Genomic DNA, 25,539 nt, shown 5'->3' with positions numbered 1-25,539 from the left:
TAAGAATTTCAAACCCAACTAGTAACTAGTATGATGAGCCATCCCCTCTTATTAATTAACAAGAAATAAGAAGTGTATATATATATATATATATATGATCAAAGTTTTCTTATTTTTCATATTGTTTTACAGCATGTATAATATAATACAGAAACGTTAACTAATTCAATCCTAGATATATATATATATATATATATATAAGGAAAGAACCATGGCATTTACATGATTACAATTTATTTTACTGTATAAGGAAAGCTTGAATCAAGGAATTCAATTACTATGGTGGGTTCGGCATGGGTTGATCATCTGATGAGAAGATTGAGACAGCAGGTAGGGTATTTTCAAATTCATCTATGTCATCCAAGAAAGAGACCGAGCATACATGTTGGATGAGAAACCGAGTGAAAGTGAAAAGTTCACCACCCCTACTTGGCTGCTGTGCATGTAACAATGTTCTGCAATTCATGATTGCATAGAAGAAGCAGAAAAGCCAACGGGAACTCATTCCTTTCCAATTTGTTCTTTTAATTTCTTGTCCTTGTTTACATGCCTCTGACAGCAAAGATTTGCTACTAGCTTTTTTTCCATAATTTCCATGCCTGCTTGTCGTGGTGGTCGATTTGTCTTCCACATGGTTATATTTATCCATAAAATGCTTGCAGGCTTGTGCATGATCATATATGTCGTATTCCATCAAACGTGACTTGGCCTCTGCAAATGTATCCTGCAAGAACTTTTTCCAATTTCCCTCAACTGATGAACCGAGCATTTCAGGCTTCATGATCAGAAGGTAAAACATATAATCCGAAATCATCTTGCTCATTCTTCTTTCCCTCTTTTCTTCATCCGTATAAGAATTTAATTCTGTCTCTGTCTGATGGTGATAACAAATTTCAGTGGCTAAATGCAATTGAAGAACTGTTTGAGCATAATTAACACTATCAGTCGTGCTATACTCTACATCAACACTTATAATCAAACTGGTAGTGAGCTTTTCAAAGATGAAGCACTTGAGTTCTTCAATATCATCCACCGATGACGAAAATAACATGAATTTGATACTGTCTGTCATGGCTCTAAAACAGTCGGGAAACTTATTGCATTTCCATATCCAACGTTCATCTAAGCAATAATCTATCATGTTATACTGGGAAACCGACCCACACCATCTTTTTCTTTTTAAAACAAATTCTGGAATATATTTTCTCCACATCTTTATCAATCCATTATTGGAAACCAGGATCCAATCAGAAAACATGAGATTAATTCCAGATATGGTATCGAGTCCTATAGCTCCAATGAGCAAGGCATAAGTAAGTGACAATTCAAATCCACCAAATTTATCATGATCATGATCATGCTTATTGTGATCAACTACTACCGCAAAGTGGAACAATAAAAAGGCTCCAATGATTAAAAAGAAGCTACTCAAACGAAATATAAATCCAATTCTACTATGTACCACAATAACCTTGGTGTGAAGAACCTCGTACAAGAAACTGAGCTCGTACTCCACCAGTTTAAAAGCCACATTTGGAATTTCTTTTACATGTTCAAAAAACAGCTTTTCACATGATTCTACCATTTTCTCACCGAAAGTAGTGAACCCGGCAACAATCCCTTTGAAGCTTTGGAAAAGGGAATAGGAAACTATCAGCAACTCCATGTGATTTGATGATTGTGAAGCTAGATTGGAATCAAACTTGGTATCCCCAACATCTAGTTCTCCTAAAACATGAACAGTAGCTCCAAACTGATTGGAGCTGGCAAGATACAGAGACATTGTCCTTTCTGCATATTTAACAGTTCCAACAACAAAGACTAGAATGGTTGGAAGCCATAGATTGTTGTTGGGAAGAGTTAGAAAGATGGAGTAAGCAGCGCCCATAACCTGTAAAATGAGCCCGAACAAATGCCTCAGCCAAAATTCGTTGTCCTCCAGAGCAAATGAAGTAATGAAATCAGGGCCACCAAGATGCAACAAAAGAAATGAAGCCCAAAAGGCATAAAGGTCTTGATTGACATGAGGGTGAAAAGGGTCAGTCTGAGTCTGAACTTTGGTGATGAGTCCGATAGTAACTGTAGCGATCCAATCGGCGATCAAATAAGCCGACCAGATGAAAAAGAGAAGAAATGGATTTCTACTCCGTTGTCTCAATGATGCAAAAAGTACTAAGAAAACTTGCATCAAGAGGCTTAAGAGAACGCAGGCTGGGATATCCCATTTATCCCACAACTTCTCCAGCTTCTCGGGGATCGGTAACTCCATCTATTTATGTATATATGTGTGTGTGTGTATGTGTTTTGACAACACAACGCAGCTCAGCAAAATATAAATCAATGTGAAAATGGAGAAAGATAGCAATACAGGGGAGGTGGAAGAGATGAATAAAACAATGAGTGTGATTGGAATGGAAATGAAAGTATAGTTAAATAATGTGAAGTGTAAAGAATGTTAAAAGCGAACAATATATTATTCTTACATGAGTGTGTGATGTTGAAATATACTTAACCCGCAAGTATATTTTGGTACTTTCATAATTTGCTTAAACCTTTGGTTAAATTTGACTATGAGAAAAGCACATATTCTTCAGATCTTATTGAAATTATGCTTATTTATTTCCCTCATTTTGAAGGAAAAATTACCGTTCCATTTTTTCTTTTTATTTACTACTGTCTAGGAGATTGTAATTGAAGCCAATACTACATCAATAATGCTAGAGTTACCAAACTTATTTATTAAATGATGTGGCAGCTAATGTGCCAATATTTAATTGGTTTATTTTTCTAATTTAGACAGCCATTTAAGGGTTTACTTATACCTATTTTAAGTTAGGAAGTTGAATGGTTCAAAAAGGGAAGGGGGGAAAAAGATAGATAGGAGGCAGAAGAGTTGAGTTAGATAAGGATGAAAGTAAAGAATGTTCGTTGTTTTTTCTCTTTTCTCTCTTTTTCCTCATTTAAGCAAAAGAATTTGTTCTTACTTGAGAGAGAGTTCATTTAAGCAAAAGAGGTGATGTTAAAATATCCTTAACTTGCAACTATATTTTTGTACTACCTTTTTTTTTTTTTTTTTTTTTGGGGACAGATATTTAAACCTTTGCTTAAATTTGATAGTGGAAAAATACATAATCAAACTTGAGCTTCCAGATGACTATGGTGTTTCAACAACCTTCAATGTGGCTGACCTCTCTCCCTATCATGAAGAAGATAATTCATTTAGACACGAGGACGATTCTTCTTCAACCAAGGGAGAATGACAAAAGAATTTTTGGAGTATTAATTTCTAAAATTTAGGTCAAGTCTCGGGACTTCTAAAGTACAACTACAATATAGTTTTATGTCTTCTTATTTATTAGCATCAAGTTTCATAATAGAATTAAAGTCTAATTAATGAGATTTTTCATTTAAATATGTCTATATGCATGAAAGGATATTCCAAATTTAGTATTTAAATTCTATCTATGTATTTAGAAGAAGTTTTTAATCATTATTAAATATAACATGTTGGTCGTTTGTTAAAGAAGAATTTGTTCATCTTAACTCTTCTCTTTGGTGGATTCCATTAAGTGGCGAGTTTTCAATCTAAACTCTTATAATTTAAGTGGATTCTTGAGAGTGAAGGGTTGGATTCTTGTATTTTTTAACAAAATTCTGGTAAAATCTGATTTTCCCCACGTTTTCAGTATCACAAGTTAGACTATTGTAGAAATTTGAAGGAGTAGCTAACAAGTTGATATATTACCAAACTTCACCTGATGTGAATGATCTTAACCCTAGACAGTTATTAGCTAATGCTCCTATTTAGTAAACTTAGCAGAAATATGTGAAATAATTATTTTTGAAGGTATAAATTTTTGAAGAAAAAGTCTATAGTTGTGTACAGAATACAAATGTAGAATAAATAAGTAAATAAATATATAAATCGTTTTTTTTTAAGTAAAAAGTATTAAAATGTGCATAATATTTTATCCCCGTAAAAATTAAAAATATTAAAAAAACATTAGAAAAAAATTGAAAATTAATTTGTGAAATACCTTTTCTGTTATATTAAAAATAATTTATTTTAATGCATATTTAATATCATATTTTTTTGCCGAATTTTTACCTAACTTTTAAATATAATTAAACAAATTATTTATACACATATATAAAATATACGTAATTTTGTGGTTCCGTATATAACTAACTATGTTAAGAGCAAAAGGGGAGAGACACATGGCGAGAGAGATAGCCTCTTTGTAATTGTTCTTTGAGTTGACACTTATAATTGTTCTTTTGTAATGTAAATTTTATCTTTTCCTTATTTTGAAATTTATATTCTTTGTTATCAAATGAGGTTTAAAATTTGTTTTAATTTTATTTTTTCCTCTAACAATTTATAAGTAACAAACATATTGTAATATAAAGGATTTCTAAACACTTAAGCTAATATGTACATATTTCATTTCCACTCATCTTAATTACCATATCTATTGTCTTTGACAAAGTCTCCTCGAACAATAATTTTGAGTTTGTTTGTGTGTGTGTGTGTGTGTGTGTGTGTGTGTGTGTGTGTGTGTGTGTGTGTGTATGACTGTTATTTTTGCTACATAATATTTGCTTGTGATAGATTTCTAGTTACTCAGACCAACAATGACCAGTATGCTTTATTCTAACATTGCACGTACCTTCTTCTTCAAAAATAAATAAATAAAATAAAACAAAAGCCGATGATAAGATATTTTCAGTTTTCATGGTCTTCTTCTATCTTAGCTAGCATGCTGTGATCCATCACTCACGTGTCGTGTGAAGTTCTCTTCTTTAAACTTATCATTACGTTCGCTTGAATGATGGAGGAGAAACGAAGTGAATGTCAAAAGCTCACCACCCTTGCTTGCCTGCTGTGCATATAATATTGGTCTATTTCTAAGGGCTCCAAAGAACAACAATTCAGCCCACCAATCACTCAAAAGCTTCCAATTCTTTTCCAGCTTCAAATCTTTTGCACTTGAACATGCATTGGAGAGCAAGGTTTGTCTCCCACCCTTTTCTTTCGTATTATGATAATCAAGAAACGCATTGCAAGCTTTTGTATGATCCGAAATTTGGTATTTCACCAAATATTTCTTGGCCTCTTCAACTGCGTTCTTGAAGTTTTTCTTCCATTTGATTCCCATAACTGATGGACCGAGAATTTCAGGCTTCATGATGAGAATGTAAAACATGTAATCCGAAATCACCTTGCAAATTCTTCTGCTACTTTTTGCTTCTTCTGTATTGTCTCCTGATTCGGTCTGCTTCTGGTGGTAACCAATTTCGGTAGTTAAATGCAAATGAAGGACCTTTGTTGCAAATAAAAACTCATCCTCATCATGAACTTCATCAAGAAACTTAACACCTTTTTCAAAGATGAAGCTTTTGAGATCCTCAATGTCATCCTCTGAGGATGAAAACAACATGTTTGTTATTTTGTCTACCACGGCTCTAACACAGTCAGGCAAGTTGCGTTTCCATAACCTACGTTCATCAAGGCAATAATCTATCATATTATACTTCGAAACTGACTCGCACCATCTCTTTCTTTTCAAAATATATGCTGGGATAAATTTTCTCCATCTCTTGATTAATCCATTATTGGAAACCAGGATCCAATCAGAAAATAGCATGAGTTTAATTCCGGATATGGCATCCAGTACTATGGCTCCAATGAGCAAGGCATAAGTAAGTGACGTTTCAAATCCACCAAACTTATCATCATGATCCTTAACTACAAAATGGAACAATATAAAAGCTCCAAGGATGAAACAAAAGCTGCTCAAACGAAATACCAACCCAATTCTACTACGTACCGCAGCTGCCTTGGTGTGGAAGACCTCGTACATGAAGCTGAGCTCGTACTCCATTAATTTAAAGCCAACATTCGGATTTTTTATCTTACAAAATAACTTTCTGCTTGATTCTACCAGTTTGGAGCTCAGAGGGTGCTGGAAGATAATCCCCTTGAAGCTTTTGAAAAGGGAATAAGAAAGCATCAGCAACTCAATGTCATTTGATTCTGAAGGCAGATTGAAATCAAACTTGGCACCCTCAGGTTCAAGCTCAGCATTTGGATCTTCGAAATCACCAACAGTATCTTCAAAATGATCCAAGCTGGCAAGATACAGAGCCACTGTCCTCTCTGCATATTTAACACTTCCAACAACGAAGACTAGAATGGTTGGAATCCATAGACTGTTGTTGGGAAGTGTTAGAAAGATGCAGTAAGCAGCACCCATCACCTGCAGATTGAGTCCGAACAAGTGCCTCAGCCAAAACTCATTGTCCTCGAGAGCAAAAGAAGTAATGGAATCAGGGCCACCAAGATGCAACAAAAGAAATGAAGCCCAGAAGGCATGAAGTTCTTCATTGACATGAGGGTCATGAAAAGGGTCTGTCAGGACTTTGGTGATCAGTCCAAGAGTAACTGCAGCTATCCAGTCCGCGGACAAATATGCCGACCAGATGAGGAAGAGAAGAAATGAATTTTTACTGCGTTGCTTGAAGGATGCAAAGAGTACTAAGAAAACCTGTAAGAAGAGGCTCAATAGAATGCAGGTTGGGATATCCCATACATCCCACAGCTTTTTCAGCTTGTTGGGGATAGGTAGCTCCATTTCATATTGACAAAAGACAAAACAAAAGAGAGAAATGGTCTGAAATGGAGGAGAAAAGAAAGTGATGCAGAGGAAAATGGAAGGAGACGAATAAAATAATGATTAGTGGCTTGAAAGGAAAGCAAAGAACATTCTTATTAGAGAGTAAGAGTAATGTTTTGTTTGCATATATATATATATATATACTTTGCCAAGTTTTTGTATCCAGTAACAGAGTACTGTGAATTGAACTTGATTATGGGGAAAAGCACATATTCTTTAGATTTTATTTGAAATAATATATATCGATTCTCCTCATTTTGAAGGAAAATATATTATTCCCAATTGTTTTCTTTTTTATCAGTTTAACTAATCTCTCTGACCATCTTGATCAGAGGACAACATTATTAATCATGGATTTTAGAAATTTCTAGATTTATAGGTTTATGAGCCAAAAGATATGTATTTTTGCATTTTATAACCGTCTTAAACTCTTCTATTGATAATTTTTTGTGTCAGAAAGAGAGTTCAAGTAGCCAATTTCAATGATATTTAAGGATGGTACTACTATCTAGACAATTTATGAGTTCCAGGGCCACGGGTACTATGCTGGATTTCACTAATCTGGTTATAAAGCCTAAGAAAAAGCAAGCAACATAGTTTCAAATCTTTATTATTGTATTATCTAATTAATGAAACTGTGTTTTAGTTTTAAGACGCTTTTCTTCAGCTTTTAAGTGCTTCATATATTTTCTCAGTTATGTAAACATTCTTTCATCTTTTTTTTTTTTTTTTTCCCCTCTTTCTTGGCTAGCGATGTAGGGAATTGTCTAGGAAAATTGTGTAAAAGGGTGTAAAGGTGATTTGTGAAGGATTGTAAGTGATTATTATTGAAAACTAATTCAATACAAAACTCAATTCACATCAGCAAGAAAGAAAGAAACACAGAAATTTTAACAAGGTTCGGTCTAGAATTGACCTACATCCTCGGTGAACTCCATCCAGGGAGTTCTTGCACTATGAACAATGAACAGTGATCAAAACCTGCAACTTCTCTTGGTTTTACAGATTCTCTACACCTAGAAACCAAACCAGAAACCCCTTTACAACCTCTCTTTTTCTCACAAATCACTCACCCAGAATGATCCTAAACAATACGAAGAGAAAGAGAAAAACAAAGAGATAGAGGTTACAAGAAGAAAAAGAGAAAAACAAGAAGAACAAGGCTTTGATCGAGAACTAACTTCTTGTGTTTTTCACTCCTCTGTTTCTGCTGTTATGACACCTTTTATAAGCTTCCAAAACAGAAAAAACTAACTTTGATGAGTCACCTAACTAATCTTTGAGTGTAACGGCACCGTTTTTATAACTGAAGCATATATATAAATATATAACAGCAGCTGTTGACTTTCACTCCTCACAGTTGAATCACAACCGTAGCAATTATTAATCAGTTGAGTGCTTTGTATAAACAGAGAAAATTTGTCTGTTTCAATCAACATCCATCCCAACGGCTATGGTTGATCGGAACTCAGTCAAAAAATGTATATCAAGCATATTTTCCATTGTGAAAGAAAATATATGATTCTCAACTGTTTTTTTTTTTTTTTTCTATTAACTACTCTCTCTAACCGCCTTGATCAAAGGACTTGTGATGATTTAATCCTCAAATTCATCTTGTAATGCTGCTGTGATGTGTTGCATAACTGGTGCAGAACTGCACAACTTGTTTTGCGTGTTTTCAAGTTTCTGGTGGTCAAAACGGTGCACTTCATTATTTTGGAAGTAAAGAATGGCAAAATGGTTATTTTGCCTCACATCTTAAGTAAAGTGACGTCGTTTTGAGGCAACACTTGTTATATATATGGTTTCCTTCCTTCACAACGAAAATAAGAGGGAAAAAATCAAATTTTCCAGAAACTGGCAGAAGCGGGAAAACTTCAAGAAATCTATTTTCACTCCCTCGTGTTCTTCTTTGTGTGTGTAATTGATGTTCTTTATGAGGTTCTTTGTGAGCTTGGTTGAGAACACAGAGAGAAAAGGATGTAATAGGGGTTTTAGGTTGTGAATATCTGAGTGATTCCACATTTAAAATTCTGTAGTTGTTTTCTGTGACAGCAGCTATCCAATAAAATACCAGAAGCTCTCACTGGAGCAACGAGAACATAGGCAATCTTGGCCAAACCTCGATAAATCTTGTTGTTTTTTGTGTTAGTTAGTTTTTCAGTTTTTGCTCTCTGATTTTCCAACAGTGGTATCAGAGCTATTGGCTATGTTCAATTCACGGTGAGTTGGGTAATTTTTTGATTCTTGGTGAATTTGGGTATTTTCATTCGTGGTGAATTTGGGTATTTTCAATTCTTGGTGAGTTGGCTATTTTCAATTCTGGGTGAGTGTTTTGATTAACAATCTTGGAAGAGGTGCTTAGTTTTGGCTAATTCCAAGGATGTCTACGAAATTGGAGATTGAAGTCTTAAATGGCAACAGAGACTTGTTGCCCAAGTGCAAGAAGATGAGGGCTGTGCTAGTCCAGATGAAGGTGGCAAGGGCAATCGATGGTTCATTTGGAGCAGATGTCACTGAAGACAAGAAGTTGGAAATTGATGAAATTGCAATGAGCACCATCATCCTTCACCTTTCTGACAATGTGTTGCAGCAAGTTGATGATGTCAGTACCACTTCACAGATGTGGAAAAAACTTGAGCAACTTTACTTAGTGAGATCTTTACCAGATAGAATTCTTTTACTTGAGCAATTTTTTGGTTTTAAAATGGATACCTCTAAGGACTTAGATGCTAATCTTGATTCTTTTAATCGTTTAGTTCTGAGTCTTGCAAATTGTAATGTTGTGTTTGATACTGAACATCATACTGTTATATTGTTAAACTCCTTGCCTGAAACATATAGAGAACTGAAGAATGCCATTAAGTATGGCAGAGATTCTTTGTCTTTAGAAACTGTAGTAAGTGCCCTTAAGTCACAAGACTTCGAATTGAATGCTAAGTCTAAAGAGGAAGGACTTACAGTAAGAGGTAGGAGCACCACTCGAAACTAGGTTCACAATGACCATAGGAGTAAATCTAGAGAACATCTCAGATCTAAATCTAGGACAAGAGGCAGGAAATGTTATTACTGCAAGAGAGAGGGCCATTTTATTAAAAATTGTGTTAAGAAAAGGAAAGATGAAAAAGAAAAAGGCCAAGAAACAGGTGACTTGGCAACGGCTTATATTGGTTTGGAGTCTGCAGAGGTCTTGGTTGTGTCTTCCAGTCAAGATAAATCTGAATGGGTGTTAGATTCAGGTTGATCCTTTCATATGTGTCCTGATTTAAGTTGTTTCCATTCTTATACTAAGTGTGATGGTGGACAAGTCCTCCTAGGAAACAACCGGTCATGTCAAGTAGTTGGCATTGGAAATGTGCAACTACAGCTGTTAGATGGTACCATTAAAACTCTTACTTCAGTTAGACATGTCCCTGATTTGAAGAAGAATTTAATTTCTCTTGGCATGTTAGATGAATCTGGTTTATCTTGTGAAACTGAAAATGGTACTATAAAAGTGACTAAGGGTTCTCTTGCTGTGATGAAAGGTGTGAAAAAGAATGGTTTGTATGTTTTGCTTTGTAAAACAGTAGTTAATTCTAGTAATGCTTCAATTATGTCAGGACCCATCCAAAATTCCTCACTAAAACCCTAGACAAGCCCTGATCCTAGGGAAACCCTACCAGACCCTCCAATGGAAAATCCGGCAGAACCTCCCCTAAGGGTTGGACTTAGCACAAATTTCCTACACTGAAAATACACTTCTATATACATCCCCTTATTCCTCCCACGTTACTACAATATAATTCCACAATTTGCAGCACTCCAAAAGAATAACAGGGAATTAATGCAGTATTTAATAAAATGCGTCCAATACAGTATATAGAGCATTATACAAATAAATGTGGAATTAATACAATGACAGATAAAGAAGCAATACAAGATGAAGAGGAAAAAGGGAAGAAAATGCTCTTTGGACTTTCGGCAATAAACTGAGACGTCGCGCTCGCCCCGGACGATCAACGTCTCCTAACCTGGACCTAGGCGAATGGAATTTAAAAAATATGAGATGCTAATCATCTCAGTGAGTGACCCTATCTACTGTATACTTTTAATATTAATAATATAATAATAAAAGAAACTTAATTACTTAATTCCATCCAATTAAATAAATAAATAAATAAATAATAAACATTTGAAAGTAATATTTTCTCTCAAAACCCTCACTATTCACTTCGTTGGAAATGTTCCCCTTTTAAAACATTTTCACAAAACCCGATTATTCTTATGCCCAAAATCAAGGAATCGTTAATTTAATAAACAATAATTAAATAATCCAAATATAAATAAAATGTAATAAAATATAATAAATAATTTTAGAGCACTTTAGGGTTTGAAATTTCTATCTGAAAATTTATACTTGATGCACCACACCATATACCAGTGATGCCCTCCGATACCCAGTGTCCCGAGCACCAACTGGCGGGGGGTTAAAGAGAGAAACTTGCATACGGTCGCTTCGGTGTCCCGACAGCGTCGCTTCTGAAACCGTCATCTCGGCCACGGAGGGGGGCGACTGATGCGCATTATATAAAACTTGCCTGCCACCGGTCCAATGGCAACTCATGGGAGATATTATAACTTGCGCGCTAATCCACATATACAGTACAGAACACCAGTACTGTATGAGTGCGTCTAAAATAAATAACCAAATTTTCCAAAAAGTTACCGTGGGAATTATACCATTTTTCGAACTCAACCTCCCATGTTTTTCTTTAACATTTCCGGTACAATTCCATCGATAACAATATATAAATAATTTTTCCTCGTATCACAAAGTCCATCAATTAATATTCCACCGGCATAATTATAAAATTTGAAACCACCAATTTAAACCAATATTTTCCTTGAAATATTTAAAAATCAAATTATGCCCAAAATAATATTAAAATCCAAATATAATTAATTAAATGAAACCACCTTGCTCATGCATGATAAATACAATTGAATCATAATAATAATCAAAAATCCATTAATAAACCAAATTTTCATTTAGCAGCAATAAACATATACGTCCATAAAAATAATATTTTTTCCACAATTATATTTAAATTCCACCACATGAGCATAATTCTAGATATCAAATTAACACCAAATAAACATAATTAATCACCCCAAAATAGTTTTAAAGGTGGGTCACTCACCTTAAGCACGTGTATCAATCAAGATCCTCTGCAGGATCAACTCCACTACCCACACGTGCACCTAAAACATCCACAATACATCAAACTAATTATTTTAATATTTTATTCGGGCAACTCCCAAATGGGTACCCGGGGAGCAAACATAAACGACAACCAAAATTGACGAGTAATATACTGAATTGAAGCTTGAGTGACGAGGATTACGAATCCAGTCTTACTTCCCGGAGATCGGACCCCGAGGTGGCCGGAATCTCGCCGGAAGCTTTCAGGATTCAACTCTTCGATTCTCTCAAACCGTCACGAATTGGAGGACAAAGACCCCGGATCTGAGTTCAGGGGGTCGAAATTAGTGGGGAGGAACTGGCGATGCAACTGGGTACTCGCCGGAATAGTGATTTCTTCGGGGAGCCGTCGCGGTCACTAGCAACTGTCGCCGCCGGCGGCGTGTGCGGTGGCTGGTGGCCAAAATTTTTGGGGGTTTTGTAGATTGAAGGGAGAGGGTCTCAACGGGACAGGCGGTAACAAGAATGGAGACCGGAATGAGGAGATCTAGGAGGTTGAAGAAATCGGCACTGCCGCAGCCGGAAAAAGCCCCGATCCGGGCGCGTCGCTGGTCGGTTGATCGTGAAATTTTGGGGGTTGGACCGGAATGGAGAGGCGCTCCTGCCTGGTCGGCGCGTGTGGCAAGATTAGGTCGGAAAAGTTTGCAACTCCGGCGGCCGGTGGTTCTCTCTCTCTCTCTCTCTCTCTCTCTCTCTCTCTCTCTCTCTCTCTCCTCTCTCTCTTTCTCTCTCCTCCACTGTTCACCCACATGGACCTCTCAGATATCGACACATGGCATCACTGTTCACTTAAGCCAGATATATTAAAATATTTCGGTATTCGGAAAACTTCACATGCCCATAACTTTTTACCAAGATGTCCAATTTAAGCGTGCCGCTAGTCTATGAACTCGTATCGACGAGTACTTTACAACCATATAAAAGTCAAAAAAAAATTCTACAACCATAAAAAGTCAACTTCCGGCATCTTTTGGACAGTTTGAATCTCAACTTTTTTTGCCCATAACTTCCAAACCGTAGCTCCGTTTTCGACGTGCTACTAGTCTACGAACTCAGGGCATCATGTACTTTGCCACGGAACCACGTTCAACTAGAAATTTCAACTGGAACAAAAAGTCAACTTTTGACCCACTTGGTCAACAATCAACCTTGGTCAACGTGCAAGAATTCCGATGTGGTTTGGGACGGGGTGTTACAATTAGCTTACAAATTATGGACAAGACTGTTTTATGGCATAAAATGTAACAGCCCAGTCCACCCAGTCCGCACGGTTTTGTCAAAACGCATCTCAATGGAAAGGTATCCATACCACCTTATAAAGCGTGGTTCGTTCCCCTTGCCAACCGATGTGGGATCTCACAATCCACCCCCCTTGGGGCCCAGCGTCCTCGCTGGTACATCGATCCAGGTCTGGCTCTGATACCAACTGTAACAACCCAGTCCACCCACATGAGATATTGTTCACTTTGGGTCCAGCCCGCACGGTTTTGTCAAAACGCATCTCAAAGGAGAGGTATCCACACCACCTTATAAGGTGTACTTCGTTCCCCTTTCCAACCGATGTGGAACCTCGCACAAAAGGTTAGGTCACATAAGTGAGAAAGGCCTATATTATTTGAACAAACAAAATGTGTTTGACAAGGACATAATCAACAATTTGTAAAACCTGTATTTTGGGAAAACAACATAGACTTAGTTTTAATTTAAGTACACATAGAGCTAGATCTGTGTTGGAGTATATTCATGATGATTTGTGGGGTCCTACTAAGGTTCAAACACAAAGTGGAAGCATGTATTTTTTGTCCATAATTGATGATTTTTCTAGAAGTCTGGGTGTACTTGATGAAAACAAAAGATGAAGTTTTTACTAAGTTTAAAGAATGGAAATTGCTTGTTGAAAACCAAACTAGCAAATCTGTTAAAACTTTGAGAACAGACAATGGTCTTGAGTTTTGTAATAAAGAATTTGATGATTTTTGTAAGTCTCATGGTATACTAAGACATAGAACTGTTAAGCACACACCACAGCAAAATGGTGTGGCTGAAAGTATGAATAGGACTTTGCTTGATAAGGTTAGATGTATGCTTGTTTCATCTGGTTTGCCTAAATTGCTTTTGTGTGAGGTTGTTATGACAGCTATACATTTAGTAAATTTATTAACATCTACTATTTTAAACTTTAAAACCCCTGAGCATGTGTGGCTTAGTAAGAAACCTGATTACAGTATGCTAAGAGTTTTTGGCTGTGCTGCTTATGTACATCAATCTGAAGGTAAATTGGACCCTAGGAGTATAAAATGTGTTTTTTTAGGTTATCCTTTAGGTGTTACAGGCTATAGACTTTGGGACAAAGGAAGTCAGGGTTATAAAGTCATTATAAGTAGAGATGTGATATTTGATGAAACTTCTATGCCTCGTAAAGTTACTAACAGTGTAGGAAACGAGGTGAGTAACAAGCTGGAAACAAGGAGTCTTTGATTTACTTCCTAAGATGGAGAGTCAAGAGGATGAAAATCTAAGTGATAAGCCATATGATGAAGCTGCCATTGAACCTACAAGTGTTGATGAACCAAAAAAGCATACACCTGCCCAATCAGATGAAGAGTCAGAAGATGAACAACCAAAGCATAAATCCTCAAGTCCAAGATAGAAAAATATAGTTGCACTAGGATACTTGCTGACCCGAGATAAAGTAAAAAGGTAAGTAAAGCCAAATAGAAGATACAGCTATGCAGATTTCATAGCCTATGCCTTGGTGGCATTTCAGGATCTTACAAATAATGAGCCAAGAAGTTATTTGGAAGCTGTGATAGCAAAGGAAGCTACAAAATGGAAAGAAGCTATGATTGAAAAAAATGGAATCGTTACATAAAAATGAGACTTGGGATTTGGTACCAGCACCTGCAAACCAAAAAATTGTAGATTATAAATGGATCTACAAAGTCAAGGAAGGAATGACAAAGTCTGAACCAGTGAGATTTAAATCCAGATTAGTGGCTAAGGGATTACTCAAGTTGAAGGCATAGACTGCAATGAAATTTTCTCACCGATTGTTAAGTATACAACCATTAGAGTCATATTGGCTTTGGCAACTCAATTTGATCGGGAGTTAGAACAGATGGACGTGAAGATTGCTTTTCTTCATGGGGAGTTAGAAGAAACAATATACATGAGACAGCCTGAAGGTTTTAAGATTAAGAAAAAAGGTGGAGACCTTGTGTGCTTGCTTAAGAAATCACTTTATGGTCTTAAGCAATCACCAAGATAGTGGTATAAAAGGTTTGATTCTTTTGTGGTGAAGGCTGGTTTTGTGAGAAGCAATTTTGATAGTTGCTTATATTTTAAGGATCCTATGACAGATTAAGCTGTGCATCTTCTACTGTATGTGGATGATATATTACTAGCAGGTCTAGATGGTAAAATTATACATTTTGTGAAGAATTTACTCAAGTCTGAGTTTGAAATGAAGGACCTTGGACAAGCCAAGAAGATTTTGGGAATAGAATTTTTGAGAAACAGATCAAGATATGAGATGAAACTATTGCAATCTTCCTACATTCAGAAAATGGTGTCTAGATTTTCTATGGAAGGTGCAAAACCAGCAAATGTTCCACTTGGTGGACATTTCAAGCTATCTAGTGAGCAATGTCCAGTTACAGAGCAAAAGAAGGAAGATATGGTAGCTGTACCATATTCAAATGCTGTGGGATCTGTGATGTATGTGATGATTTGCACTAGGCCAGATTTAGCTCATGCCATTAGTGTCTTAGTAGATACATGGCTAATCCTGGCCGAGATCATTGGGAGGCAATGAAATGGCTTCTATGATATTTAAAGCATTCAGTGAGTGAAGGTTTGATTTATAAAGGAAATTCAAGTGAAGTTGAGCTAATTGGGTATTTGGATTCTGATTATGCTGGTGATAGGGATAGAAGGAGATCTATGTCATCTTATGTGTTCACTTTGAGTGGAAGTTGCATAAGTTGGAAGTCTCAGTTGCAACCTGTGGTGGCTTTATCAACAACTGAATTTGAGTACATGGCAGCAACAAAGGCTGCAAAGGAAGCTATTTGGCTTAAGGGTCTGTTAACAGAATTAAAGCACTTAATCAAGAGGTTGTTTTATACTCAGATAGTCAAAGTGCTATTCACTTGTGCAAAAATCCAATGTTTCATGAAAGATCTAAGCATATTCAGGTCAGGTGTCACTTTATTCAAGACATGACAGCTCAACAAGTGATTCAGTTGAAGAAAATTCCTACTGAGTTAAATCCTTCTGATACGGGTACAAAGGTGCTTACTGTTGGCAAGTTTAATGCTTGTAAGAATCTGCTCCAAGTTGAAGCAAGCTGATTTGGTGATGGTTATTTTTGCTGGGATGGTGATGAGCATCTGTTGAATTGAATTTGAGGATTAGGTGGAGATATGTGATGATTTAATCCTCAAATTCATCTTGTAATGCTGCCGTGATGTGTTGCATAATTGGTGCAGAACTGCAGAACCTGTTTTACGTGTTTTCAAGTTTCTGGTGGTCAAAACGGTGCACTTCATTATTTTGGAAGTAAAGAATGGAAAAATGGTTATTTTGCCTCACATCTTAAGTAAAGTGATGTCATTTTGAGGCAACACTTGTTATATATATGGTTTTTTCCTTCACAACGAAAATAAGAGAGAAAAAATCAAATTTTCCAGAAAGTGGCAGAAGCAGGAAAACTCCAAGAAATCTGTTTTCACTCTCTCGTGTTCTTCTTTGTGTGTGTAATTGATGTTCTTTATGAGGTTCTTTGTGAGCTTGGTTGAGAACACAGAGAGAAAAGGGTGTAACAGGGGTTTTGGGTTGTGAATATCTAAGTAATTCCATAGTTAAAATTCTGTAGTTGTTTTCTGTGACAGCAGCTATCCAATAAAACACCAGAAGCTCTCACCGGAGCAACGAGGACGTAGGCAATCTTGGCCGAACCTCAATAAATCTTGTTGTTGTTTGTGTTAGTTAGTTTTTCAGTTTTTGCTCTCTGATTTTCCAACAGGACTGAACTATTAACTATGGAATTTAGAAATTTGTATATGTACTTATTAGTTTATGATCCCACAATATGTATTTTTGCATTTCATAAACCATCTTAAAACTCTTCTATTACAAAAATTTTTATGCCATGTCCAAAAATAATAATAATAGCAATTAGATGTCGAATAGCTAATTTCAATGATATTTAAGGATGATACCACTATCTAGACAATTTATAAGTTCCAGGGGCACGGGCACTAAATATGCAGATGTTTTAACAAGCTTTTCTTCAGTTTTTAAGAGCTTTCAGATATTTGTTATGTTATCTACACAATCATTCATCTCCTTTTCTCTCTTTCTTGGCTAGTGATATAGGGAATTTTCTAGGAAAAATTATGTAAGAGGGTGTAAAGTGGATTTGGGAAGGATTGTGAGTGATTCTAGGTTGAATGTTTTGTATAAATAGAGAAAATTCGTCTGTCCACAATAAGTGTTATAGTGCAGGAGCTTCCTAAATGGGGAGCTCACAAGAAAGGAAGCGTGCTTTTTCGTTTATCCAAACCTTTGCCAAAATTCTTTGTCTTGTGTTTATGTTTTTCATGTTCTTGAGTTGGTTATAATTGTTAATTTGTTCAGTTCTTGTTGATTAGTTTTATTGAACCAAGTTAGAAACTCTGGCTTCATTATCTCGACCTCTAGAAATTCAATCTACCATTAAAATGAAAAAATTCAGTTGCAACCCTGTTTCAACAAATTAGTCAATTATTTCCTTTCCTTTTGACAAAGCTTTGTTAATGTACCTTGTAGACAAGTTTTGTAACTTGGTGAGCTAAAATACTACCGTGAACCCTTTGATTCTTTGTAACAAAATAAAACAGAGAGAAGCAAAGTTGAAGAGGAAGAAGAAGAAAGAAAGAAGACTAGGAATGGTATGTGAGCACATACTTCTCCCATCAGGAGTCTCTTATTTATAGAAGAAATAAGTACACACCCTTTGTTACAAAAACCAAGTCAATAACAAGGTTAAATATTGCGTTACTAACAAAAGTAGGAATTGTAATCAGAGTAAAAAACTGAAAGAGTCAACCACATAAATCAATAATACAAACACATTAGCAAAATGTAAATTGAAATTCAAGAGCAGTACGAATCAAGATCAATTAAACATGTACATGTATGAGGGTGAGGAAGAAGATAGTTCTTGTTCAGTCTTATCCCCAGGGACTAAGCCAAAATGTTGCATAAAAAACCACGTGAAAGTCAAAAGTTCTCCACCCCTACTAGTCTGCTGTGCATGTAACAGTGGTCTGCATTTAACGGCTCCAAAGCAAAGGAAGAGAAACCAATGGTCACTAAATCCATCCCAATTTTTTGTTTTAATTTCTCGTCCTTGTTCGCCTGCCTTTAACAGCACAGATTTGCTACCTTTAGACTCTTTTAATTTCAATTTGCCTTCGACATTCATAAACTCGTTGCAGGCTTTTATATGGTCTGAAATCTGTTGTTTCATCAAGTAATCTTTGGCCTCCTCAAACGTATCCTGGAATGCTAATTGCCAATTTCCCGTTAGTACTGGTGCAAGCATTTCAGGCTTCATAATCAGAAGATAAAACAGATAATCCGAAATCATCTTGCACATTCTTCTTGCCCTTTTTCTTTCTTCTGTGTAATCGTTTAATTCCATTTCTGTCTGGCTGTGATAACAAATTTCAGTAGCTAAATGCAATTCAAGAATTTTTTCAGCATATTCAGAACTATCAGTCTCACCTGAACTCATAAACAAGAATGACTCATCTAGTTTTTCCTTACGACTCTCCCGATTCAGGTTTTCGAAGATGAAGCATTTGAGTTCTTCAATGTCATTGGTTGATGAAGAAAACAACATGATTTTGATCTTATCTACCATGGCCCTAATACAGTCAGGCAAGTTGCAGTTCCAAATCCAATGCTCATCTAAGCAATAATCTATCATATTATACTGGGAAACCGACCCACACCATCTGCTTCTTTTCAAAACAAATTCTGGTACGTATTTTCTAAACATCTTGAATCCTTTTGAAACTAGAATCCAATCAGAAAATATGAGTTTAATACCAGATATGGTATCAACTCCCATTGCGCCAATGAGCAAGGCATAAGTTAGTGATACTTCAAATCCACCAAACTTATCCTTGTCAACTAAGAAATGGAACAATATAAAAGCTCCAACTATGGAACAAAAGCTGCTCAAACGTAATATAAACCCAATTCTACTACTTACCACAGCAACCTTTGTATGGAGAACCTCGTACATGAAGCTGACCTCGTGCTCGATCAGTTTAAAACCCACATTTGGATTTCTTATCTCTTGGAACATTTTTTTGCTTGATTCCATCAGTTTGGAGCTAAGAAGGAACCCACCAATAATCCCCTTGAAGAATTGGAAAAGGGAATAAGAAACCATCAGCAACTCCATGTGATTTGATTCTGAGGGTAGATGGAAATCAAACATTGTACCTTCAGCATCTGGTTCTTCGAAATCACGAACGGTAGCTCCAAAACGGTTGAAGCTGGCAAGATACAGAGCTATTGTTCTTTCTGCATATTTAACACTTCCCACAACAAAGACTAGAATGGTTGGAAGCCATAGATTGTTGTTGGGAAGTGTTAGAAAGAAACAATAACCAGCACCAATAACCTGCAAAATGAGCCCGAACAAATGCCTCAGCCAAAATTCATTGTCCTCCAGAGCAAAAGAAGTAATGGTATCAGGGCCACCAAGATGCAGCAAAAGAAAGGAAGCCCAGAATGCATGAAGGTCTTCATTCCCATGTCGGCGGAGAGGGTCACTGTGGACTTTGTTGATCAATCCAACAGTAACTGCGGCGATCCAATCTGCTGTCAAATAAGCCGACCAGATGAGAATGAGAAGAAATGTACTTCTACTACGTTGCCTTAGCGATGAAAAAAATACTAAGAAAACCTGTAAGGAGAGGCTTAAGAGAACGCAGACTGAGATTTCCCATAAATTCCATAGCTTCTCAAGGTTGTTTGGGATGGGACGCTCCATATATATATATATATATATTTATATGTTGACAAAGACAACAAAAGTTAAAATGTTAGGATTGGAGAAAGAAAGCTGATACAGAGGAGATGGAAGGGATGAGTTAAATAATAATCAGTGTGTTCGGGCAAGCAAGCAAAGAATGTTCTTCTTTTTTGTTTTTTTTTTTTTTTTCCCCGAGAAAAAAATAAAAGAAAAATAAGCAAAGAATTTTCTTGTTAGAGAGTGATGTGATATTAATATACTTCGCCATTATGGAAAGTAAACTGTTGATATCCTTTACTTGTTGCAAACTTGCAAGTATATTTTACTACTTTTAGTAATTACTTAAAATCTTTGGTTAGATTTAATTCTGGAAAAAGCACACATTCTGTAGATGATATAAGAAAGATAAGAAAGAATATTCTTGTTAGAGAGTGATGTTATTTGCCACTCTGGAAAGTATACTGTTAATATCCTTTACTTGTTGCCACTTGCAAGTATATTTTACTACTTTTAGAAAACACTTAAAATCTTTGGTTAGATTTGATTGTGGAAAAAGCACACATTCTGTAGATGATATAAGAAAAATAAGAAAGAATATTCTTGTTAGAGAGTGATGTTATAAACTTTGCCACTATTGGAAAGAATACTATTAATATCCTTTACTTGTTGCAAACTTGCAAGTAAATTTTACTACTTTTAGAAATCACTTAAAATCTTTGGTTAGATTTGATTCTGGAAAAAGCACACATTTTGTAGATGATATAAGAAAAATAGGAAAGAATATTCTTGTTAGAGAGTGATGTTATAAACTTTGCCACTATGGGAAAGTATACTATTAATATCCTTTACTTGTTGCAAACTTGCAAGTAAATTTTACTACTTTTAGAAATCACTTAAAATCTTTGGTTAGATTTGATTCTGGAAAGAGCATACATTCTATAGACGATATTCATCTAACAAGTTTTGAAACTTTTTTTTAAAAAATTTATTCTTTCGTTGCATAATTTGTAAACACCAAACATAATGTAACATAAAGGATTTTGGAAATACTTAGAGCTTATGAATACAAATTTCAACTCCCACTCATCTTAACCATCTTATACATAACAAATTAGGATGTACTCGCATTGCTTTGTTGTATGTTGTTTCCCGTCTCTGTCTCATTTTCCATGTCTGTAAAGTCAGACACGTTGCTTTCCTCGTCTCCTCCATTAGTACCCTGTGTTCCTCCTAAATGATTGAGAAGAAACCAAGAGAAAGTGAAAAGTTCACCACCCCTACTTGGCTGCTGTGCATGTAATATTGGTCTGCATCTCATGGCTCCTATGCACAATGCCTCTACCCACTCTGTACTCAAATCCTTCCAATGCCTTTCCAGTTTCAAATCTTTTGCACGTAAACATGCCTTGGACAGCAAAGATTCGCTCCTCCTCCTATCTGTTTCATCCACATGATCATCATTATAGTCACTAAGCTGATTGCAGGCTTTTACATGATCTGAAATTTGGTATTTCTTCAGGTATCTCTTGGCCTCCGTGAATGTATCCTCCAGTGTCATTTGCCAATTTATCCCCACAACTGATGGACCAAGTAATTCAGGCTTCATGACTAGTAGATAAAACATATAATCCGAAATCAGCTTGCTAATTCTTCTGCTTCTTTTTCCTGCTTCTGCATAGTTTCTCGATTCGATCTGTGTCTGGTGGTAACGAATTTCGGTAATCAAGTGCAGCTGAAGAACCTGTTCTGTATATCTAAGCTCACTACTCAAATCAACAAACCTTATTGGGTCATCAGGAGAAATGTGGAAATGGAATCTCGTCGTGAACTTCTTCCTATGGAGCTTTCCAAAGATGAAGCACTTGAGATCTTCAATCTCATCCTCTGAGGTTGAAAACAATATGATTTTGATCTTTTCCACCATGAACCTAACACAGTAAGGTAAGCTGTAGTTCCATAACCAACGCTCACCTAGGCAATAATCTATCATATTATACTGGCAAACTGACTCACACCATCTTCTTCTTTTCAAAACATAGTCTGGAATGTACTTTCTCCACCTCTTGATTAATCCATTATTGGAAACCAGGATCAAATCAGAAAACAAGAGTTTAATTCCAGATATGGCATCAACTCCTATGGCCCCAATGAGCAAGGCATAAGTTAGTGACATTTCAAATCCACCAAAGTCATCCTTGTCAGCTACAAAATGGAACGCTAAAAATGCTCCAACAACGAAAAAAAGGCTACTCAAACGTAGTATAAGCCCAATTCTGTTACGTACCACAGAAACTTTAGTGTGAAGAACCTCGAACATGAAGCTGAGCTCATATTCGATCAATTTAAAACCCACATTTGGAGTTGTTATCTGGAGAAACAATTTTTTGCTTGATTTTATCACCTTTGGGCTTGGAAGGAAGCCAACAACAATCCCCTTGAAGCGGTTGAAAAGGGAATAAGAAACCATCAGCAACTCCATGTGATTTGATTCTGAAGTTGGACTGAAAACAAACTCGGTACCCTCACCATCTGGTTCTCCAAAATCACGAACAGGAGCTCCAAAATGATCGAAGCTGGCAAGATATAGAGCCATTGTCCTTTCTGCATATTTAACGGCTCCAACAACGAAGACTAGAATTGTTGGAATCCATAGATTGTTGTTGGGAAGTGTTAATAAGAAGCAGCAACCAGCACCAATAACCTGTAAAATCAGGCTAAACAAGTGCCTGAGCCAAAATTCATTGTCCTCGGTAGCAAAAGAAGTAATGGTATCAGGGCCACCAAGATGCAACAAAAGAAAGGAAGCCCAGAAGGCATAAAGGACTTCATTTACATGAGGGTGAAAAGGGTTGGTCAGGACTTTAGTGATCAGTCCGACAGTAACTGCAGCGATCCAGTCAGCGGACAAGTAAGCCGACCAGATGAGAAAGAGAAGAAATGAATTACTACTCCGTTTCCTCCAGGATGCAAAGAGTACTAAGAAAACCTGCAACAAGAGGCTTAAGAGAATGCAGGTTGGGATATCCCATACATCCCAGAGCTTCTTGAGCCTGTTGAGAATGGATAGCTCCATATATATATATATATATATAAGGACAAGATAAGTACTAAACAAAAAAGGTTGAATTGAAGAAACCAAGTGATGCAGAGGAAGTGGTAGGAGATGAGTTAAATAATGATAAATGTTTTGACAGGAAAGCAAAGAATATTCTTCTTACTGAGTGATGTCATATTAATATACTTTGCCATTTTTGGATGGGAACACTCTTAATATACTTAACTTGTTGCAAACTTATAGCTATATTTTGTACTTTTATAAGCAACATAAGAATCTGTGGTTAAATTTGATTCTGGAAAAAAGCACACGTTCTTTATTAGATCTTGTTTTAATTATATACTGATTTTCCTTTTTTGATACTAACTTTTTTTTCTTCTTTTTTAACAGTTTACTACTGTTAATGAGATTGGTAATCAAGTCATTATTATTATTATTATTATTTTACTAGTGAATGTACAGAGTCAAATCTTTTCTCTGTTTGTACAATTTTTCATCTCTTCCTTGACCAGTCATTTAGGGAAGAGGTTGTAAAGGGATTTGGGAATGATCGTGGATGACTCTTGGCTTTAGTGCCTTGCAAACAGAGAAAATTTCACTCTGAACAATTAGTATTATAGTGCAGGAGCATCCTAAGTGGACCTAACAATGACGTAGGCCTTCTCTACTAGCCGAACATTGCTAAAATTCTGTGTTTGTGCCTGTCATATTCTTGAGTATGTTAAATGTGGTTTCCTGAATTCAGTTAGGAACTTAGAAAACCTTATATAAATATATATATATATATATATATATAATTGTTATCAATAATATGCACACATTTTATATACCAAAGTGCTAAGAGCATCACAAAAGTAAATGCATAGGAAAGAAACAGAACAATTATTTTGTGGTTGATTCTTACAATATTTCTTCAGTAGTTGCAGAGGAGTTTTCTGCATGTTAGAAAATGGAGAGGATGGCACTATCTTCATTAACTCAACATGTAGAAATTCAATCTATCATCAGTGTAACCCTGTTTTACCAAATTAGAATTGTATTTTTATATGTTATGGAAAACTACAAAAGACCCTTTGATTTACCTGTCAACTTGATCAACAATTTCAAGTCTTTTTCTAGACCTCCTGCATATTGGTTAACTGGTGTGGAATAATGGTAAATACAGTGCAATAGGGCGAAGCACCGCCTTAGTTCTACTGGTAATGAAAATAGCTGTGTCTTAAAAGTAGGCATGATGGAATTTTCATCTTGTGGTAATTTCCATATATAGTTCACTTTTTCATGACCAAAAACCACTCATTTTTCACACTCCTTGAAGCGCAATAAGCTTCCTAAATCTTTTGCAGCTAGTGGCACTCCCCAGACTTCCTGATTATCTCTTTCCCAATTTTTACAACGTTAAGGTCGTTTTTCTTCTTACCCATTTCCAAAAGCAACCCGAACTCTTTTTGGATCAAACAGTTCAAACTCTCGATCAAGTATAGCTTTAACAAAAGCTTCAGCCATTTCCCAACTACAAAAGGGAAAATCCAAAAAGAAAGTTTGGAATTTTAGCTTACAATGTAACAACCATAATTACAAAGTTTACCACTTTTGGATCATCCTTTCCAAATGGATATCGTCAAGCAAAATTGTGAAAAAGGAAAATATAGTATTTATTTTCTGTAGGTGTGTTAGCTGGGAACATATAATTTGTTAAATGGATTGCTATATTTTCTATACATAATGCCCTCACATCGTAACCCATACTAATTAAGAATGAATGGATATCTAATTCAAATTAAACCAATGCAGGAAAATTTCACAACTTGGATGTATATATCACTGTTTGTTGAAGGAAAGTTCCATCAGTTCCTGTCAAGAGTCAAGACTTCTTATTCAAAGATTTATAATTCGAGATTTCGAATAACTAAAGAGTTACTATATTTTAGTTCCGTTAATTTACTATTTCCCAAAAAAAAAAAAAAGTCGGGAACAGGAAAACAGTGGATATTATGAGTTTCTTTCTTGAAAATTCCATGGGCTTTCAATATTGCATTGACTTGCTGACTTTGTAAATCCTCTTCAACTAGAAACCACATCTTTGAATCATTTACTTATGCAAATTTGTAAGCTTTCAGTTTCAATACTCTACAAGCTTTTTCTTTTTTGGATTTTTACTTTGCAAACCGAGAATGGGTGAAGCTTTGGTAAAAGCTATGCTTGGGAATTTGAACTCTTTGATCCCAAAAAAGAGTTTGGATTTCAATCATAAACCATAATCATCCGCCACGTTACACAATAATAAAATAAAGCTGGTTATACATTCAAAAAGTAATACATTGTTGGGAAGCGCTGGAAGAGAAAAGCATTACATAGTATCCATAGAATTTTTTATTTTTATTTTTATTTTATTTTATTTTTTGTTTTTTTGGAAACACACTGCGAAAACTTCCACTAATAAGCAACACAAATACAACCATCAACATCATTTAAAAAAATAAAAAATAATGTTAGAACAGAAAGGATTTTGGAAATATTTAAGCAT

General features: G+C 35.8%; 4 protein-coding genes across 5 annotated transcripts; all 4 read right to left on the bottom strand.

Annotated features, from left to right (window-relative positions):
* Positions 1 to 277: 277 nt before the first annotated feature.
* Positions 278 to 2,269, bottom strand: LOC107431336 (uncharacterized). The gene has a single exon (XM_016042221.3). The coding sequence runs from the start codon at positions 2,267 to 2,269 to the stop codon at positions 278 to 280; it is 1,992 nt and encodes a 663-aa protein (XP_015897707.3).
* A 2,482-nt stretch (positions 2,270 to 4,751) lies between these two features.
* Positions 4,752 to 6,635, bottom strand: LOC107431337 (uncharacterized). Its single transcript, XM_016042223.3, has one exon. The coding sequence runs from the start codon at positions 6,633 to 6,635 to the stop codon at positions 4,752 to 4,754; it is 1,884 nt and encodes a 627-aa protein (XP_015897709.3).
* An 11,212-nt stretch (positions 6,636 to 17,847) lies between these two features.
* LOC112489517 (uncharacterized) lies at positions 17,848 to 20,029 on the bottom strand. 2 transcript variants are annotated; one of them, XM_025068175.3, is made up of 2 exons: positions 19,889 to 20,029; positions 17,848 to 19,800 (listed from the first exon to the last, which is right to left on the bottom strand). In XM_025068175.3, exons 1-2 carry the CDS (start codon positions 19,938 to 19,940, stop codon positions 18,083 to 18,085), a joined length of 1,770 nt encoding a protein of 589 aa, XP_024923943.3. In that variant the 5' UTR covers positions 19,941 to 20,029; the 3' UTR covers positions 17,848 to 18,082. The 2 variants fall into 2 exon arrangements, with proteins under 2 accessions (XP_024923943.3, XP_048319642.2); XM_048463685.2 differs by having other exon boundaries at positions 17,848 to 19,803; positions 19,889 to 20,026.
* Positions 20,030 to 21,068: 1,039 nt separating this feature from the next.
* Positions 21,069 to 23,030, bottom strand: LOC107403261 (uncharacterized). The gene has a single exon (XM_016010129.3). The coding sequence runs from the start codon at positions 23,028 to 23,030 to the stop codon at positions 21,069 to 21,071; it is 1,962 nt and encodes a 653-aa protein (XP_015865615.3).
* Positions 23,031 to 25,539: the final 2,509 nt, after the last annotated feature.

The sequence above is a fragment of the Ziziphus jujuba genome, chromosome 6 (genome assembly GCF_031755915.1).
Source record: "Ziziphus jujuba cultivar Dongzao chromosome 6, ASM3175591v1".
NCBI lineage: Eukaryota > Viridiplantae > Streptophyta > Magnoliopsida > Rosales > Rhamnaceae > Ziziphus > Ziziphus jujuba.
Note: the sequence above shows the minus strand (reverse complement) of the source record. Positions and strands in the feature narration are given on the sequence as shown.